Here is a 20,696-nt window from a genome sequence, read left to right as displayed (position 1 = left end):
TCCTTAAGAACAGGAAATCTGCCTTGTTCTTGATTGCAATCCCAGCACCTAGCACAGCGCCAGGCAAACAGTAGACAGTAAATATTTGCTGAATAAATGAATGGCATAAATATAAAAACGTATGTTTGATGTTACAGGAAAGAAAACACAGTTATGAAGAGAAATAAATGGAAATTACTCTTGTTTGCGTGGCTGTTAGATTATTCATGTCACTATTATCTTACATTAACAAATCCAAATTGTACTTTAGAAATAATCTGAAGAATAACAAACTCCTCATGCAGGAAGGCTTGGCACATGGAAGATATAAAGTGTGTTTTTTCCCATGGGAATCAGTACAATTATAGGCGTTAATAACAACAGCAGCAAGAAGAACCATCAGGAATCTGTTCAATAATTGCGTAGTATTTGTGATTGGAAAAATGGAAACCAAAGGTCTCTCATTAGTTTATTGAAAATATCATTTTTTCCTGGAGTTTCAGCACAGGATCAGGCACCAGAAAACCTAGAGTTCTAAAGGGACATCAAGGGTCACCACGGGAACCGCGGGGAACAACATTTGTGTCCCAGGCTTCTGAAACAGAACTATTGAAAGAACGTGAGCCACAGCAGGGGAATTTAGGAATCCACTGAGGTTGCCTGAATGGGGTCATCCCCAGTCACACCCTAGAGACAGCACCACGGCCACAGGCAATCAGAAATGAAAGACGACAGTAACCTGTACCCTGTGGAGTTGTCTTCAGTTGATAAAAAGAGCTTCTCTGTGAGTGTATATTTTGCTTATGTTGTTAGCTAGGAGTAAACGAAGTAACAATACCTAGATTCAAATAAATATAATAATTTGAGGCTTGTGAACATCGGATTTTGGAAATAATTTAGTATTTAATATAGGCTTTAACATTAATAACAAATATACGTATACTATGGCATTACAGCATGGCACTTGTTTAATTCTACTATTATTCCTGGGAATTAGAAATTATTATAATCCTTATTTAATGCCAGAGGAAACAGTCTAAGATAATGCATATACAGTTGGTGATAGTGTAATGCCTGAAACCCGGGTTTCTGTTTGTAAATTCAGTATTATTTCCACTGCTTTAAGCTATAAAGGAACTGATTTATTATCCAAGTGATGCACATAAGTTCATCTCCCAACATGTTCATTACTCATTTACTTATTCATTCTCCAAATATTTGTTGAGCATCTGTTTTGTGGTAGTTTATTCATCTGTAAAATGGGAATAATAATAGTATCTACCTCATAGGAAACTGATGTGAGAACTGAGATAAATTGCTGTGCTTGGTTTTCAATAAAACTTAACTACTAACTATCATTATTTTCCTGATAGAAAAATGTACAGAGTATAGTAGGGACATGTATTAAACAGGCATATGGGAGCGAATATTAGAAACATGAGATTAAAGCATAAACTTCACTTGATCTTTCTCAGCAGGGTGATGGTGATGAGAGTGTTAGTAATTGAGGTAGTGGTGATGGGGTGAGGAATATTATTTTATATATTTTTGGAGAAAAAAATGTTCCCTTCTTTATTTTTTCTCCAAAAAGAGTAGGAATGACAAATAAATATACATGGATAAATTCTTTAAATTTAAAAACTGCATTGAGACGTTAGCCTATTTGAAAAATATAGCAAACTGGCCAATAAATTGAGCATTATTAAGTATATTGACCTGGCCATTTAATTTCTAAAACTTCATCTTTCTTTACTGGCTGCATTAGTCAAGGATGAGATGATTATTGAAGTGAATTGTTTTATTTACTGCTCACAAAACCAGTATTTCTTAAATTATGTTCTGTAGAATGCTGGTATGCAATTAATAATTCACAAGGGTGGGAAAATAATTCAAATTTTTGTAAAGGCCACATGTCAACAATAGTAATGGCAGATAACACATCTTGTATTTTTTCATTGTTTAAATTCTTTCGATATTTTCCCTAAAATTTTGAAGAAATTAGTTAAGATATTATACATATACACTATTATTGCTTGATATTTTATCATCTCAAAAGCTTAAGAACCTATGAGCTAAACAATGTAAGATAAGCTAACAATAGTTGGTATTAGAGAAAATAATGAATACTGGGCTTATTTTTACCACCAATCACGTTTGTCACTTTGGAAAACATTTACCCACTATACACCTCAGTTTCTTCTTCCCTTTTCTTTCTTCTATTTTGCCCCATAATCTTTTACTAGTGAAATATTTTGTAGGATCCCTGCCTGCTCACCCATCACTGTCCACCCCCATCCCCAGGTGAGGCCTCTGTCACCTTGTGCTCCATGGAGCTGTTTGAAAACTGGAACTAGCTGATCTCTCAGGTCCCTTCTGGTTCTTACTATCTTTGATTTTGTTTTGCAATTCTTAAACAGGCATTGGTGATTAGTGTGATGCAGATTATGGCTGGGTTAGGCCAAGATCTTAGCGTCTGCAGGCAGCTATTTCATAAGCCACATGGTCTAGGTACTTTTGGTATTGTGGTTGTACTGTAATAACTTCTTTTTGGTATCTACATTTCACTAAAAGCTGCTGTAAATTATTTTCGGCATCAGTCAAGAAGTTAATTATCAAAATATTTAAACAATTCAAATTACTTTGAATTTCATATCATTCAGCAGTGCAGGTTTCTACTTCTTGTTTCACAGTTAAACTGAAAATTAAGTTTTAGAAAGAATTTAAAGTACGTATTCTATATTTTCTTTTACTTTCTTAAATAACATCATCATGACTGAACAAGCAACTGAAAGAGCCTGTTCTAATGAGAAATGATAATTTAAAAGAATAGAATAGGTAAATATCACAGCTGTCAGGCCTTTGGCAATCATAGGTGACTTTTTCTTTGCCCTCTTCCAACAAGAGAGAATATTTTCCTTTTCTCTTGAAGCTAAATGACAAGTTAGTTCTTTTATGTTTTTCGTTGCTTTTGTTCCCATCTGATTCTCCCACTAATGCTTTTTTTCTGATCTCAGAACTGGACACACCAGGTCGCCACTGGCCTGCGTTCAGTTCTGAGACACTTTATGAGGGACACAGACAAACTGGAGAGGAGAGGACTGGACAGCAAGGAGGCGTGAAGCCATGTAATTCAAGAAGAGCTTAAAGAAAAGAGAGCTTTTAATCTGGGGAAAAGAGAAGAAGCGGTCCAAGGGAGCTGCCTTTGCATTTTTGAAGAGTCGTTGTGTGCAAGGGTGCCTAAGGGCGTTCACTGCAGCTTGAGGGGGCAGAATGAGAACCAGAGGGTGGAGCCGTATGTTGAAGCTGCCTCCAGCAGTGAGTTTGTAGCTGTGCAGGTGCACAGGCAAGGGCTGCAGACTGTCTTTCTGGGTGTCCCAGGCAGAATTCAAGTAATGTTTGCACAGTGAGACCAAATGTTGTCGTTTTTAAGCCTGAGACACTTCTAGACTTAACTGCTAAATTTCTATGTATAACATTACCTTCCTTTTCTGCAGTTGAGTGATATCTTAATTCTCTTAGTATTTCCTTAATGCTTGAAACACCTTTCTTTATTGTTGTTTAAAATAAAAGTAAATTCCTAATATTTATACTAATTTGGGTGATTGGCAAGAAGTTTCTTCCATTATGTTCCTCCAGAGACTGTGAAATCATGCCTTTATTATGAAACTACAACCAATAGGAACTTTGACTGTATGACAATTGAGAGAATAGTGTTTTATGATCTCATTAGAACCTTGACATGTGTGTGCTGTGTGCGTACTATCTTGTTCACCATTTTTCTTATAGAATTTTCTATACCATTTAGATGGTATGGATTTTGGTTTAGAGAAATTTGATTATACTGACAATCACTTATTTTCCTTTCATGAAACAATAAAAAAATTACTTAGAGTCTTGTTAACTCCAAAAATTTCATATTGTTATATGCTAAGGAAAGATAAACTTTTGCATTTTCAGTTCTTAATTTTAAGGACTTCTGTTTGTTCAACTCATGATTCACTCCTCATGACGAAAATTTCTAAGCTGGAGAATTATATGAAAGAAAACGTTTTTGTAAATTCATTTTAGAAAATAACGAGAGGGTATTCAATTAAATCTGCCTTCTCTGAAAGTGTAGATTTAGAGTTCTAAGACTGCACTTTGTGAAACTAAAAGTTTACGCATTGAATGAGAACTTGGACATCTTTTTCTAATACAACACTTGGATGAAAAATTGTTGGGAAATTTCTTAAGTGACTACATGAATTTGAAATCATAAATTTGGAAATAGATCGCCATTTTTGAATTAATTTAGCCTTTTCAACAAAGTAGATACGTTTATTGAGACCTCATTGAGTATATTTATATACTTTGCTTTTCCATATCTTTCACATATAAAATTTCAATTAGAATATTTCAGTAAAATAATTTGAATTGGACAACATGATAGTTGACACCAAGATTAGAGGGAACAAATAGGCAAAATTCAACTCATTGTGTGAATATGCACAACATGTTTGAGGTGCTTCCCTGTGGCGGCCGTAAACCATGAATGCATCTCAAAAGAGTGGCGCACTCATTACAACTCATCTTTTCAGGACTTTTTACAGTTTTAAAAACTCTTTTGAGATATTTTTTTCTCACGTGAAGATTAGGGGCGGTAGAAGGTCCTCTTTAGTGGTTCTTCCAGCTTCAATTTTATATGGTTCTAGCCTGAGAGTTTGAAGATTTGGATGTTCGGATAGGTTTTTCTTTTTACTATCTTACAAGAACATATCCGATTAAAATCACCGAGATGTTGTGAATATTTTTTCCGAATATCTAAGTAACATTCGTTTATCATTTTGTGACTGTTTAGCCAGCAAAGTTGAATAACGGGCTAAGACCAATGAGTTGAGCTTTCCTCGCTGGCCTCAAAGCGCTGCTCCGAACTCAGTCAGTCGGCTCCTCACTTGCGCGCCCCCTTTCTCCCAAGAAGTAAACAACCGACTGCGAATCCCACGGCCGGCGTAAAGCCCCGTTTGCGGGGAAACCACTCAGAGCGCATGCTCCTCTGATGATGGGTCTGTAGCGCCATTTTCATATCGAAGGGACTGCCTTCTAATTAGGCACGTCCGTAGAGGACACTCGGCGTTGCAGTTGTTCAGGCCGTATGAGGAGCCTCACAGAAACCCCTCAAGGGCTTCTTTGAGAGGAACCACTCCCTGCAGCGCTTCAGCCAACTCTACGTAAAGCAATTCTTTTGTGTTAACCTCCCCCGTGGACTAGAGTCCCGCTCTCCTCCGTTCCCCCCTCCCCCCGCTGGCCTTGTTCCCCTGCCCCGCCCCCCTCCTGGACCAGAGCAATATAAAGGCTAGGCATTTGTGATGATTTTGAGCCCACAGTGGCGGCCCACATGAAAGGACGTGGGGAACCGGATGGGAACGTTTTCCTCCGTAAGAACAAAGCACAAATTATACCAGAGTCTAGAATGTGTAGAGGAAACCAGTACGTGTTCTTCTGAGCTAGGAGGTAGTGCTTCTTTTTTAAATTTATTTTTTATAGAGAAGGAGATCCATCAGTGGTGGGGATGGGGGTTGGTTGAAAGATTAGCTATAGGTAAGGCAGGACACGGAGATCTGAGATCTTTAATTGTGTGTGTGTGTGCGCTTACATGTAAGAGTTGAGAGGAACGTGGGTGAGTGGGGCGAGAGAGAAAAATAATGAGACAGAGAAGAAAAATTTGGAGTGGGAGAAGACTTAGTGGGTGCAGGAAAGGGGCGTCGGCGCATCCTTGCCTGTGAAGCTGCAACTTCGCCCTCCCGGACATCCACTCCCAACTCCACCGCTTCATTCATAAGTTTCTGGTCCGGGCGCCCCGCCTGGCTCCTCTGGGCCGACGGCCCCGTTTCCTGTATAGCAATTGGTGGACGACAACAAAGCCTTAGCAACCGGCTCCTAGTGACCCGCAGAGCGCCTCGTAACTGGGGCGCGGGGCCGACACGGAGAAAGGAGCGGGGCTGTCCCTTTAAGGGATGGCCGCGGAGCCGTGAAAGTGGAGGGGGCCGAGGGAGGGCGGGGAGGAAGGTCTGGGGGCGGACCTAGGGGGAGGAGGAGGAGGAAGAGTTGCTGCTGAAAGGAGGTGGCGAAGGAGGAGCCAGAGCAGCTGCTGCCAGCCCGCGGGCACCGGGGTCCTGCCCGCTGCTGCACGAGTAGCCACGGGCGCGATCGGTGCCAGACGTCTCCTCCTCCATGATCACTTTGGGAGCCGGGGGAAGACTTTGCCCGGCCGTGAGAGCTGGTCTGCGTTTCCCAGGCGCGGCAGCGGCGGCGGAGCAGCAGCAGCAGCCCGGTCCGAATCGGAGCGGCCACAACCCGGGGCGTGTGCGCCCCGCGCGGAGCGGGCTCGGGTTCCCCACGGAATGTCCCCGGGGCTCCTGGCGCGCTGACCCCCCAGCCGCCGCCGCCTTCGGCGCCTGCTGCCTCTCTCGGGCCGGCTCGGTGTTCGGGTCTGCAAGCTTCCCGGCTCCTGGGCAGTGGGGAAGCCCCCCGGGGCGGGTGACCTCAACTGGCCCCGACCCAGCCCTCCCCCGTGCGTATCTCGCTTAAGATGGCAGCGGAGTCAGGGGAACTAATCGGGGCTTGCGAGTTCATGAAAGGTGAGAAGCAGCCGCCCCGCATCCTCCAACCCTCCCTCGCCCCCAACTCTTCACTTCTCGCCCCTACATCCTAACCGCTGCCCCCGGCTTCTCCTTGGGCCCCCAGTGTCCTGCAGCCGCTGCGCGCGCTCTCGTCCCCTCTCGGCACTATCCTCTCCCCGAGGACCCCCTGCTTCCGGCTTCTCTGTCTTTCTTGCGTCCCTCGTTCCTTCTGCAGCTCCCTCAGATGGCCTCTCCGCTCGGTAATGGGACAGCGCCGGCTTCCGCCGGGCTCCTGCACGCAGTTCGTGGGGATCCTGCTCCGGGTGATCCTTTAGATCGCCTTTATCCTACTATTGCTGGCCTCTATTTTCAGGACCCTCCCCCCCCCCACCACACCCCCCTGTCTCTCCTCCCTTCCTCTTCTTGAAGTCGCCTGAGCTGCAGGGGAGAGGCGCGCCTCTCTCTTCCCCTTCCGCGGCTGCTGAGATCTGGAGATTTCTGAACCAAACTTGCATCTCCAGTTCCACGGGCACCCCCGGCTTCTATCTGTCCCCGCTGGCCTGAACCAAGGGACGTATGGGAGCTCTGGCCCTCGCTGAGTCCCTCAGTCAGATGTTCTTGCTTTTCTAATTGTTGTGCTCCTGGGTCTCCGCCGCTTTCTGGGAGAGGTCAGGTTTCTGCAAGAATTCTGCGTGTTCATGGGGTCTTTAAATAATGGGTAGCAGTTATTTTGATCCTTCGTGTATTATCACCGCCCGCCACCTCCAGCTTCCCTGCTTCTCATATGTTTTCTCTCGTCTTTTAAACTTGTCTTTCAGATCGGTTATATTTTGCTACTTTAAGGAATAGACCAAAAAGCACAGTAAATACCCACTATTTCTCCATCGATGAGGAGCTGGTCTATGAAAAGTAAGTTTCTATTTTGTTTTTTCTCAACCATTTAGCTAGTTGGCTCTTTGGTGAGCAGACACTGTGCACCTTTATGGCAGTTTTATTCTCTTTCCCCCAGTGTTGCAAGTAACAGTATCATTTGTTTAGGCTCAGGTGCCTGGGGAGAGGTGCAGGGAAAGTTGGTGTAGTTGGAACCTGTCAGCACTTCAGTCCTTTTAGACATTTGTCTGTATTAGTTCTTCCTGCCGCCACAGCAACTGCGGCTGTCGATTCCTCCCACTCCCCAGGGGAGGCCCAGGGGGACACGCACTCTGTGCTGGTGGACTCCGTCATGGGCCTGTGAATCAGTGACCGAGTATTTATGGAGCAGCCGCGGAGCACAGGGCGCTGTGTGTCTTACAGGTGCTTCAGCTCTCCGGGTCACAAGGCTTCTGGTGTCTCCCAGGAGGTTTTTGTTTGTGCAGCTCATTTTCGGGAAGTGGGACACATTAGCTGCAGGGAACAGTATCCAAGTCATATCTATGAGTAAGATTTCACCTGTATGACACGTTATTGATTGAGTGACTTTATTTGGGTGCCCCCTCCCTGACAGTATTATTTTCTTTGCCTGTGAAGAGCTGGTCGAGGAGTGCTGAGTTACTTTCTTTGGTTACTTTGCTTCTGTGGGATTAGGATTTGAGAGTGGGAGATAAGTGTAGGGAACTGTTTTCTGTGAAAGACCGTTAATTTACAGGAAAAAGATACCCTAACTCTTTAAGTATAGTAAAAATTTAAGTAAAGAGAGATAAATCTCTATTCAGTAAAAGCAAGAGATAATAAGGAATAAAAAGGAGGAACTGACTCGATTATGTCTTTTTATTAAAAGAGCTGGTGTTTCAGACTAGTCTAATATAGTCTAACTTAAACATTTAATTTTACTTTCTTGTTGTTTTAACCAAACATGCAATTAAATGAACATCGTTACATGAACCATTGTCACGCTAGTAAGCTTCCTAGGACTTGTCCTGTTTAAAGGGATCTTGGCAGTTATGCCTATGAATTTGTGGGTACCACCAGGCATTCAAATAGTGAGAATAGTCTTGACCTTCAAGAACGTATCTTTTATTTGAGGGAAAACAGTCTTTAATTGTCACTTGCTCATAAGGATTCTTGAAACTGATGTCTTTGGGACATTTCTCTTAGTGGTGCTGGGAGCAGGATGCTTCTTGAATGGCTGGAGTGAAAGTGGGAATGAAAGAGCCCTTTGCTGCTGCTCATGAATGCCCAGAGTTGCTGCAGCAAAGAGGTCTAAATCTGTGGTGTCAGATTACAGCTCTGCTCCCAGACAGAATGGGGTAATGCTCCCGCTCTCTGACCCTTGTACCTGGATGATGTCACTGCCTGCAGTGTTTATTGAGTATTCACGCTATTGTTGGGAATGTGCGTTGTTGTGGCTTTCTGTTTGTGAGTTTAGGGTTTGGGAACCTCTCGTGAGTCTGAGGGTAGGGACTGTGCATATGCCATTCTGTTCAATTCTGTAGTGACTAACGTACCAGAGGTGGTTAATGTGTCATTGATCAAGCTCCAGTCATTGAGGTCTGAGTTGCTCGTCTTGGGATTGCTAGATGGTAGATCTAGCAGAAAATTACATTTAGCCAACTAAGCACAGGGCTCCTTGGTTTTTTGATTCTAGTGTTGGTAGGTGAGGGACATTTTTGGTGTGATTTTAATGTTGGTATTTAAGAATAGGGCTACAAATCACATTCCTCTTATATTTATACTACTGTGTTTCTTGCTGGAGAGACCACCCAATTTATATTGTGAGTTTTGATGTCATTTGAAACTATGATGAGGACTTCAGTCCGGGGAGAGTGTGTACTTCTTTGCCTTTGGACTTGCCCAACTATTGTGCTACAGGAGTGGCTGTGCTTCTGATCACCCACAAATCCATCTTTCTTGTTACCCCAACAGATTACACGTGGCTAGATGATGTAGAGAATACAATGATGATGAACGCATGTATTACCTTCAGAGAGCTCCAAACCTGTAGGGAGAATGACAGGGCTGCCGTGAGAGGTATAGAAAAGATAACTGCAGTGAGAGAAACGTAACCCCTGTGCTAGGAGGAATTCACAGGTGGATGGGAGCACATCTGGTTGAGGGGGTCAGAGAAGGCGTCACGGAAGAATTAGGATTGGCTTGAAGGAGGACAGGCGGAGATGTGAGATCCCCGAAGCGAGAACAGCACGGATGAGGAGGGAGGCTCTGGAGTGTGTTCAGGGAACAGTACATCCTCCACTTTGCCTGATGTGCATACAAGTCACATGGGGATGTGGAATATGAAGCTAAGAGGTCAGTTGGGGGCAGAGGTGAGGAACCACAGTTTCCTTGGTACGAAGTAGGACTCCCTTGAGGGTTTGGGGCAGGCCATGGTATGACTGGGTTTGTGCTAATTGCAAATAATGGCAAACATTTATTGAGAATTTAAATGCATGCCAGACCCTATTCTAGGTGCTCCACAATTATTAATTTATTTCATTTCATGACAATTCTATGAGGCAGATACTATTATCATCATTATTGTGCAAATGATGAGAGTAAGGTACAGAGAGGTTAAGTAACTCACCCAAGGTCACAGAAGGAAGAATTAGCAGAGCTGGAATTTGAAACCAAGCCTTCTGGTTCTTGAGTACATATATCTTCTCTCAAAAAGTTAATGTGATAGCATCACTGAAGGTGGGTTAGAGAGGATGTAGGAACCCACTTGGAAAAATTCTGGAATATTCAAGTGCCTCGATTAGGATTGGTAGCAATAGTGATGGGAAGAAGGGATGTGTATCATGTCACTTGGCAACAGATCAGGTGGGTGGGTTGGCGGGGTGCTGAGGAAAAGAAGTCGTCGAAGTCCTTAAGACAGAAGACCTGGCTTTAGTGGGGAGATCAGGCATTCCATTTTGCTCAGGTTGAATTTAAGGAGTTTAAGGGATATCCACATCAGTGCTGGATCTCACATAAATTCGAAGTTCTTAAATGTGTGAATTTTCCCCAAAGAGAAGGTAAAGCTGTGAGAATGGTCTGATTTCTGGAGAGAAAGAGAAGATATCAAGGTCTGTATTTCACAGGCAGGGCCAGGATGAGAGGAGCAAGGGAAAGTGGTGGAAATAAGCAGCCAGAGACTTTGGTGCACAGACGCTGCAGGAGAGGGAAGAAAGGGGAGAGGGCCAGGAGCTGTGGAAGCCATCTTGTCTTGTCAGCTCCACTTCTTGGAAGTATAGAATAAGAGAGACTGCAAGGCCCCTAGAAGGATGTGTAGTAACCTGGGTTCTATCTGTGGAGGATGCTTGTGGTGAGAAAAATCTTGACTGTCCTATCAGAGTGTACATGTCTCTAAGGAAAGAAGTATATTTATGTCCATTACCACACAGGGCCTTGTACAGCTGTGTACCTGTGTACTTATTTGCTGAATGTATAAGTGAAATGTTGCCTTTCTGGCTAAATTGTCACCTTGGAAATGCATCTATTATTTTTGAATCAGGAAGTAGACTTTAAATATTAGACTGTGGGTACCCTGGACACAGCTGTGTTTTGTGCAGATGTTTATTTAGTTCTAAAAGGATGATAGTGCTCCATGATTAAAATGGCAACCTTCTGAGAAGCTGGTGGAGAAAATTTCAGTGGCCTCATGAGGTCAGGCTATTAGAAATGAAAGTCTGAATTTTCTGCTTGATTTTTAAACAGAACTTATCTCAGTATAAAGGCCTGAACAGTTTTGGTGAAATGGGGTTGATTAGAAAGCATACATTTGTCCTTGGGTTATGATTTCCCAGATCAGAATTAAAATCAGAGTATATCCTATCACACTTGTGGACAAAAATAGCCCCATAAAAAGGGAGCCTTTCAGAGATTTATGTCTATTTGATTAAGCTACAAATAATGCACAACTCTCCAGAAAAGCTAATTCTTTGGTTTTGGAATTGGGCCCTGTAATCCAAATAGAGGCTTACTTTTATAACTTGGCTCAAATTTTTTTGGTTCAAAAGTTAGCAAAATCAGATCTGGCCCTGTGGCCTAGTGGTTAAGTTTGGTGTGCTCTGCTGTGGTGGCCCTGGTTTGGTTCCTGGGTGTGGATCTACACCGTTCGTTGGCAGCCATAGTGTGGCAGTGACTCACATATGAAAAAATAAAGGAAGATTGGCAGCAGATGTTAGCTCAGGGCCAATCTTCCTCAGCCAAAAAAAAAAAAAAAAAAACTTAGCAAAATGAAATATGTGAATTGTTATAAGCTTTATGTGCCCCTCCTAATGGTGTTGATGGGTGTAGGGTTGGATGTTAATGCATAGAACGCCAGTTTGCTGTGAAGAGTAGTGTAGAGGGTCTTCCTTTTCAGCCTTGTCTGTTTTCATTTCTTCTCTTATGTTTGCAAAAGGAAGGTATTGAATATGCAGGCGAGAACTCTTCATGGACATACTCTGGGGACTGAATATTAAGCAGTTTCTGAAGTGACTCAAAGAATTTCACCAAATGTTTTAGCATGGAAGAATGAGCAGCCTCTAATGAGGACTAATTAACTAAACTGAAGATTTAAGTAATTTAAAATGTTCAGTTTTCATTTAAACTTTGGTAAAGCAGCCTGATATTAATGCAACCAGGAATTTTTGGATAAATAATTTTAGAAGAATGATTTCTTTTATGTAGTCTGTAGCATAGGTTTGAGTCAAAGTGTGAACCTAGGGCATCTTTGAGAGAAATACAGAAAAGCTTTTTTTTGCCAGGAAATGTTTGTGGGAATGAAGTATTTAGGTTAGATAGAGGTGAGAAGAAACGCTTTTGGTTTTTCAATTTTCATTTCAAATTTAATATGTAGCAAGTAGGTTAATTTAATGGAAAGGGGAATGCCATTTAGGCACCTGCACACATATACATGTATATATGATTTATGGAGCCTGAGGGCCATCATTTGATACCTCGGCTCTCATTATGAGTTGCTACGATGTGGACAGAAGAGGAGATTTAGTTGAATTCAGAGACAAATTTCACTATGAGAATAAAAATAAAATCATAACAACAGCTAAACCTTTATAGTCCTGTGCCAGAGAGTTCTATGTACTTTACACACATTAACTCGATCTTCAGAACAACCCAAGGAGTTAGGTTCTATTATTATGGCCACTTTATAGATGAGGAAACTGAGGCCCAGAGAGGGTAAGTAGAGCCTAAGGTCACTGAGCTAGTAAGTTGCTGAGCCGAGATTCAAGCCACAGGCAGTCGAGCCTAGAGTCTAAGCTCTTCTGCTTCCAGCAGGTTCCCAGTTGTCCTGAGTCTGAGGCTGGTGAGGAGGGTGCAGAACAGCATTGCCCCTCCCTGGTGTGCTTGGCCCCTCTAACTTGGGTGGTGATGGTTTTTGCAAGAAATGTGCCACTGACAGTGTGTGCACAAACTTTATGTTCAGGCCGTATCTGGGAATGTTTTTTTCACAATTCCACTTTTGTGGGTGTAATTTTGCTTTTGTTCCTTTCAGATGGCCAAAAAAAAAGTCAATTAATTAATTATCATTGTATATTAATAGGATGGATGAAAACAAAGGAAGCCCAGTTTTTGTAAGCCTATAAAAACGGCTTTTGCAGGCTGTTTGGTCAAATACTCTTGCTGCTTAACTGGTATAACTTAAGATGTAATGATTTCTGCATAGAATTCTCCTAAAAACTCAGAAAACTCTTTAGCTTTTAAAAGATGGTAGGTTTATACTTTCTTCCCCATTTCTCCTTGCTTCCAAACTAACCTTGCAAAAATAACCCAGTATTGTTCAGAGCCACTTTTTTTAATCCTCTGTTTTGAACACGAGTTTTAGGCGTGTGCTTGTGTATTGCATACCTGCGTGTGTGGCCAGCAGTCCTCTGTAGGATACGTGATGAGGAAACCGACATATCGGGGTACGGTCACCAGTCAAGTCTTAATTCTCTGACCCACTAGAGTCAAATTTTGCTTTCTAGATAGTGATTTATTAAATCCGTAATGTTTTTCTCTCTTAGGCATTCATAGTGGGTAGTTGGTCTCTGATCTTCAAAAAGGCAACCTGTTATTCACTGCTTTCAGTTTGCTTGTGATAAGCTTGATGAAAATCCAAAATTTAACTGAGGTGCTAAGGACTCAGGTAAAATTAACAGGGCTCGTCTCAATCAGGCAGCCGGTGAGAGGGATCCGAATGGGCTGTAGGAGAGTCCAGTTGGGAGCTGTCTGCTGTCCAAGTTCTTTCCAAGCCAAGTCACCACAGGGCGACTTCATTATTTTGTTTGAAGTAGATTCCTAAGACATCAGATGTTCTCATTTGTAAGTTCATAAACACATTCCAAAGCCAAAAGTAAGTGACTTCTACTTAGCCACAGCTCAATACACCTTTGTGCTTAAAAAAAAAAAAGAAAAAGAACAAAGACTTGACATATTTTTATGGGAAGTGAAAAAAGCATAACTTAAAACTTGTAAGCGGTTGAAAATCGCTACCGAAGAAACTACCGTTTAGACGGGGTAGATTTTGGTGCACAGCACTGTGCTAGTGCTATGGGGATACACAAATACGTAAAGAAGGAAGTGAAAACAAATACAGTGCAGGACAATATGTGACAAAAGCTGCACATGTAGATGTTAGGAATCCAAGAAAGGAAGAGATTATTACTGCCCAGGGTGATAAAGACACAGAGTGATGTTTGAACTAGCTTTTGAAGGGTGTGTAAGAGCCAAGAGTATACTTTATGATCTCTGTGAAAACAAGTACTACCTGTTTTTGCTTCCCATGTGTCCCTACACCCAGTACAGTGCCTGCCCTAGGGAGGATGCTCAAGAAATTTTAGCTGAATGAATGGTGAAGAAAGAAGGAAGGAAAGAAAGAAAGAGAATTTAGTGTTTGGGAATAGCAAAGTTCTGGTAGGTGAGGCAAAATATTTGGATGCAGAGAGAGCACAGGTGAGTCTGGACACTCGGTTGGGGACTGGACTATGGAAAGCCATTTGCTGGCTTAAGAATGACAGAGAGACTGATCAGAACTCTGCTGTAGGACAACTACTCATGGCTGGGAGGTGTGGGTGTGTTAGCCTGTTGGTGAATTGGATTACAGTTGCAGTAATTGGAACAGGAAGGCCAGACTCGGGGGCTAGACAGGATGGGTTGACTGTATTTGGGAGTGACCAGATGAGGAGGGAAGGAAGAAGTGAAGGTGAACTCAAGGTATCTGGCTTGGGTGATTGGGAGAAAGTGACACCTCAAAGTAGGCCACGTACGCAAATTGGGGGCAGGGGCCGGCTTTTTGTTGCTTTGTTTTATTTTGGGGATGGGGAGACATGTAAAAAGAGAGGGGTCTATAATGAAAGTAAAAGAGGAGTCTTTGTTTTTTGTGATTTTTAAGTAGGAAATAGACAATGCCTGTCCTGGGTATTTAGATATTTGCTTTTTTAAAATCTCGAGTGGTGGGTGGAACAGCTGATCTCAAGTTCCTTTCTGGCTCAGTGACTTGAGCTGGGCTTTCTGCACTTCAGTGTGGAATTCATTGTTTCTTTAAAAAATTTTTTGAGGCTTTAGTTTCCATTTACTTAAAAAAAAAGAGTTGGTTTTGTTAATCAACTAAATACTTCCAGGACCACCAAAGAATCAGATGTTGAATGAGAACCATCAAAAATATTGCTCTATTTATTGGAAGCACATAATCCTCCCAGTCCTTAACAACTTGGAAACATCTGGTAAATGATCACAATTATTTGTGATTGACAGTGAATTCCTTTATAGAAAATAGTTTGTATGAATAGTTTTTGAATAAAATGTTTGAATAAAACGTTTTGAATAAAATGTTTCATTTAATAATGTAATATTTTGGTCTTAAAGGTATTCACATCTTGTTGATGAATTGAAGAATTTGTTAGTTTGGACTTGTTCTTTTGTTATAAAGTTTAATTTTCTTTTAGAACCAGAAGAGATGGTTTATTTCAAATTTGCTCTCCTTGATGGATATACTCTAGTAATGCATTTATCCAGTGTTGTTGGAGAATGTGTCATTTCAGTGAAGCAGCTTCTACAAACAGTTGGAAAATCACATCTTGAAATATCAAAGCAGGGGTTTTTTTTGTATTTTTTTTGCTGAAGAAGATTTTCCCCAAGCTAACATCTGTGCCAGTCTTCCTCTATTTTGTTTGTGGGTCACTGCCACAGCATGGCTGCTGATGAGTAGTATATGTCTGCGCCTGGGAACTGAACCTGGGCTGCCAAAGTAGAGCATGCTGAACTTAACCACTAGGCTACGGGCTGGCCCCTCAAAGCAGTTTTATAATTTATGGAAACCTTGCTAAAATGAATCTACATATCTGCCCTCTTAAAGAATTTACTGGGGCTGGCCTGGTGGTGTAGTGGTTAAGTTCGTGTGCTCTGCTTTGGTGGTCTGCCGTTTGTGGGTTCAGATCCCAGGCACAGACCTACACACTGCTCATCAAGTCATGCTGTGGTGGCATCCCACATACTAAACAGAGTAAGATTGGCACGGATGTCAGCTCAGGGCCAATGTTCCTCACCAAAAAAAAAAAAAAGAAAAGAAAAGAAAAAAATTTACTGATTATGAGTTGCTTTTTTTCTGTAACACTCAGATTCACTGAATACATTGGTTGTGCAGTTTCACTGTAATTCAGGGATGGTTTCAGCAGCTCCTAAGGAATAAAGGGCCCTCTGCTTATATAGCAGATGGTGCCTGTTTGCTAAACATCTTGTGTCCTTTAGTGGATTTAATTTATTCAGTCAGTTTTTATTGACGACTAACTGCTATGAGTTGAGTACTTTCTAGGTGCTGCTTACTGTCAGTGTAGCTTTTGACGTTGCTGCTGATGTACCAGCCCCTAAAAGCTGCCTTGTCCCTATAAGCTGTCCTAATATACTATGGGCATAGAAACCAGACATCACATTTTATTAGCCTTTGATACGAAATAACACTAAATAGACTCTCTTATAAACATAGCCAAAGGCTCTGCGTTTTGTGGCAGGCTTTCGAAGAAGCAATAAGATTTTGTGTTTTGGCTTACTTGTGACTCTCTCTTGTATTCCAGATTGAGATTTCTGAATTGGGGGTCCTTGTATAACTGATTTCTTATCCTCTACATTTCTCTTCCTTTTAAGAGAGTGTGGAACTAATATAGCATTTACATTAGTCTTGGGAGTCAAATTGTTGATTCTCCCCCGCTGAGTCAATCTGAAATGTTAAAAATGTTTTATTTTTTTCTAAGTGTGAGATAAAGAGAAATGTTTAAAAAGATCTCTTGTAGGAAGCTGTGAATGGTGGGCTTGTAAAATAGTGCCTTTCCTGTTCTGCCAGACCTTTTCTCTAGTGTCAAGTCTTGTGCTTTGTTCCACATGCCCTCCAACAGCTTCTAGAAAACCCAAAAGTAATGGATAATTTTAAAGGTTTAGGATGATTTTTTTTTTTAAAGATTTTATTTTTTTCCTTTTTCTTCCCAAAGCCCCCCAGTACATAGTTGTATATTCTTCGTCGTGGGTCTTTCTAGTTGTGGCATGTGGGATGCTGCCTCAGCGTGGTTTGATGAGCAGTGCCATGTCCGCACCCAGGATTCAAACCAACGAAACACTGGGACGCCTGCAGCGGAGTGCGCGAACTTAACCACTCGGCCACGGGGCCAGCCCCTCTTTTTTTTTTTAAAGATTTTATTTTTTTTCCTTTTTCTTCCCAAAGCCCCCCACTACATAGTTGTATATTCTTTGTTGAGGATGATTTTTAACTTGGCAAAACTCTGAGACAAAATTGAAGGGGCACCGAAGCAAAAAGGAGTTGGGGTAATGTCTAGTTGGAGTGAGTCTGTGTAGATTGAGGGTTACTTCTGGCGCAGGCCACCTTTGGAGTAGACCAATGATAAAGATGCAGGCTGTAGGGGAGACAGGGCTGGGGTGCTCCGACCCTCTCCCTGCCCTGGAGAGGTGGACGATCTCACTGCTCTCCATCCCTCTTGCTGTCCCTTCCTTCTTAGGTCATTTTTGTCAACTTAGTCTTATTTTGTACCCAAATTTAGTAAAGTGTGATATCTGATAGCTCTCCCCACATTTAACCTGGTCTATAGTTTAGAAGGATTTAATGGAAGAAGGCAGTATTTTTGCAGATGAACCAACCAAGTCTCAATCTTTCGTTTGTTTAGTCAGTCATCTCTGTGCCAGGGGCTAGGGATACGATAGTGCATGAATTCTAACCCAGCCCTGTTCTCATGGAGCTTATAGTCCAGTGGGCAGAGGGAGGATGTTAATTAAATATTTGGTCATAGGATTATTTGTCATTGCTCGAAGAAAAGCCCTCCAGTTCTTTGGAAGCTCATAACAATGGAGCCTGGCCTTGTGGGGTGGCGGTAGTGGTGTGTGGGGGGGTGTGTGTGAAGTGGGGTGGGGGTGGAGGTAGGGGTGGGGGAGGGATCAGAGAAGACGCTCCTGAGGAAGTATGATGGGAGCTGAGACCTAAAGGATAAGTAGATGTTAGCTAGGCCAGGGAGAGTAATGTGCTAAAGGCCTGAGGCAGGAATTAAAAGTAATATCTTGGCTGGAGCTTACTAGTAATAAAATGGGGGAAATGGTGCAGAATGGAGCCCCAAAGAGAGATAGGTAGGGCTATACCGGGGCCTCACAAGTAAGTTTGCAGGTTTTGGTTTTAATTCCAAGAGCTTAGAGAGGTAATGTGGTCATCGCCAGGGTGGAGAGTAATTCTTTTCCTTCTCTGGGCCTCAGTTGCTTTATGAAAGGTGAGGAGGGTTAGTCTTTCCTGTTCAGGGATCAGTCGTCACTCTGTTTTCCACCAGAGCCCTGTGAATACTGTCTGCAGAGCCCTCTTGCTTTCAGTACCCGCCGTTGAGTAAAGGGGTTAATTGACACAACTTGGGAATGTTTCTGTAGGAGTGAATTTTAATCTTACCAGTGCATTCCTGAAGAAGTCTCCTTTTGTTTTCATTAATCTGAGTCTCAAAGGGGGTTTTCATTAATTGACTTGCTCCAAAGAGGGAAGTCACAGAATTACAGACCCCAATGCTGGGAGGTTCCTTGAACCGTCTAGTCTGTCTTTTGGCTTTAAGGCAAAGTGGCAACACTAACCCATTTTGCAGTAGCAGCAGCTGATGCTTAAGTGGCCCTGCTACTTGCCGCAGGTTCGGAAGCTACTAAGTGGAGAAGGGTTCCTCATACTCCCAGTGTTGCATTCCTGAACTTTCCTAAAACCCTAGATAAGGTACCAAAGACCAGGAGTGAGAGTTGATATTGGGGTTCTCTCCTTCCTTTGTGGTCTGGACAGATGTCAAACTTTATGCAAGTACGTAATTAGTAGTCAATAGATGTCAAGCTTCCCACCTTAGGAAGCTGCTCTCTGGACTCTGGGTTTGTTCTCTGGCTGTGTGCAAAGCCTAGTGAATTTCAGGGAGAAAACTGTGAGGTTCTTCCCCAGGAGACACTCTGAGGGAAATGCCTCTGTACCCAGACCCAGCACATTGAGAGGGCAGAGCGCATCAGATCGTGCGAGGAGTCCTTGAGAAACATTTGAACTGTTGAATGGGTTTGTCCAATGTGGATAACCAGAGTCATTGACTTTCTGGACTCTCATAGATAATACATATAATAATCTATTATATACATGGCTAGAAATGTTGTATAATGGGGTAATATAATATCATAGCCTGGAAAGAACTTTAGACGCCATCTAATTCAGCAGCTCCGTTTGAAAGAGAGGATGTGGGGTTCCAGAAAGCCTAAGACATCGGCCCAGGGACGTGGAATGGTCTAGTTGGGCCTAGAACCCCTTGCTTCCCAGTGGTCTTTGGTTTTCCATCAGAGTCTCTGTGACCGATGTGGGGCTGGGAAGCTTCTTAGGTGTGCAGCCTCTATTCCCTAGGAAGTCGACATCAGTGTGACTGGTTTGTTATGCTCTAAGGGCTTGAGCAAAAACTCAGCCTTGGAGTTTGGTCTTAGATTTGCTGAGTAGTTGAGGCCTTTTTGGAATTTGATCGTTATCAATTTCAGCCATGTACAGGAACTTTATCATCTGACCGGAGGGGTGCTGATAGCATTCCAGTGCTAGGGAAAACCTTAGATGGTGTGCGCAGCCTAGAGGGCTGTACTGATTAATTTCACCAAAATTTTGCACACACTCACACAAGCACACACGATCTCCCCGTGCTTTGGGGGATACTGCTATCTTAGCATTTAGCACAATGTAATAATATGTTTACTTGTCTTCTTAGTAGGTGGTGAGCTCCTGGTGGGTAGGGACTGGTGGTAGCAGGTTTCAGTAAATATTTGAGTGAGTGAGTGAATGAACAGACAGAAGTGTCAGCAGTGCTGATAAAAAATTGAAGAGTGGCATGCCTTATAATGAACTTAGAGGATCTTTTCATCCTATTTTTTTTGTATTGTCAACACTCTTTGATTTATATGCTAACTTGTAGTGCCTTGCTCAGCATAGATGGTCATAAATTTTGTTGAAGGAGTTAGTATTGCTTGGACTGTAGCTTATTTTTTGGTGAGGAGTTGAACATTTTCAAAGAAAACTTCTGATATGTAGAATAAGGTACAACAGTGCCTTAAACAATGATTCCTTTGGGAATGGCCCCACTTAAATTAGAGTATGTTAGAAAAACCAAACACAAAATGATGATACATCATAAACTTCATAAATCTTGTGAGAAGAGTTAGACATGTTGGGTATAACAAAGACTTCTAGGCCCGACTTCTATTCCCCTTCGAATCTGTAGGACCAGTACTGTGGGTAGTGGATGACCCCGTGGGTAGTCGGTGGCCCTGGTAAATGTTTGCTCTGATCCTTGGGCTCCCATTTCTTTGTCCTCGTCAGAAGCAGATGACTCTCTCTTCCCTCCCCTCCGCACTTGCAGACTCCAGTTCTATTCTTTCCTGTCAAAACAGGAAAGAATTTGATTTTAGCTATTTACACTTACTGAATAAGAGACAGATTGACTGATTTTCACTTAATAATTTATGAGTTTCATTCTAGTTATTAACCCATAATTTGCCAACCTCACAAGGGGGAATTTACAAATAGATAAGGGAGATTTATTCACTTATTTGCTCATTCATTCATTTGGAGGGGGAGCTCAGGGTACTCTGAAATAATAAAATAATATATCCATGGGTTTCCCTGCCCAAATGAGACCACATTTCCCTTTACTCCCCCACCCAAGACACAGTGGGGGCCCTTGCCTGGCTGTGCCTCTGGAGGCCTCTTCC

At 42.5% G+C, this 20,696-nt stretch overlaps 1 protein-coding gene across 39 annotated transcripts in view; it reads left to right on the top strand.

The window, feature by feature from the left end:
- The first annotated feature begins 547 nt into the window (after positions 1–547).
- Positions 548–20,696, top strand: part of CDC14A (cell division cycle 14A) — a 164,585-nt gene continuing 144,436 nt past the window's right edge. For 6 of the 39 annotated variants that reach the window (XR_011439329.1, XM_070268647.1, XM_070268643.1 and 3 more), the window contains exons 1-2: positions 5,908–6,596; positions 7,397–7,487. Coding sequence is in view for 26 of the 39 variants with exons in the window: in XM_070268647.1 (XP_070124748.1) it covers positions 6,548–6,596; positions 7,397–7,487 (140 nt within the window). In the remaining 13 variants the exon portion in view is untranslated. Of the gene's footprint in view, positions 764–5,193; positions 5,470–5,587; positions 6,597–6,637; positions 6,839–6,995; positions 7,247–7,396; positions 7,488–20,696 lie in introns of those variants that run through there. The other 33 variants (XM_070268640.1, XM_070268637.1, XM_070268633.1 and 30 more) reach the window with 20 other exon arrangements.

This window comes from Equus caballus, chromosome 5, assembly GCF_041296265.1.
Source record: "Equus caballus isolate H_3958 breed thoroughbred chromosome 5, TB-T2T, whole genome shotgun sequence".
NCBI classification, from domain to species: Eukaryota; Metazoa; Chordata; class Mammalia; order Perissodactyla; family Equidae; genus Equus; species Equus caballus.
Note: the sequence above shows the minus strand (reverse complement) of the source record. Positions and strands in the feature narration are given on the sequence as shown.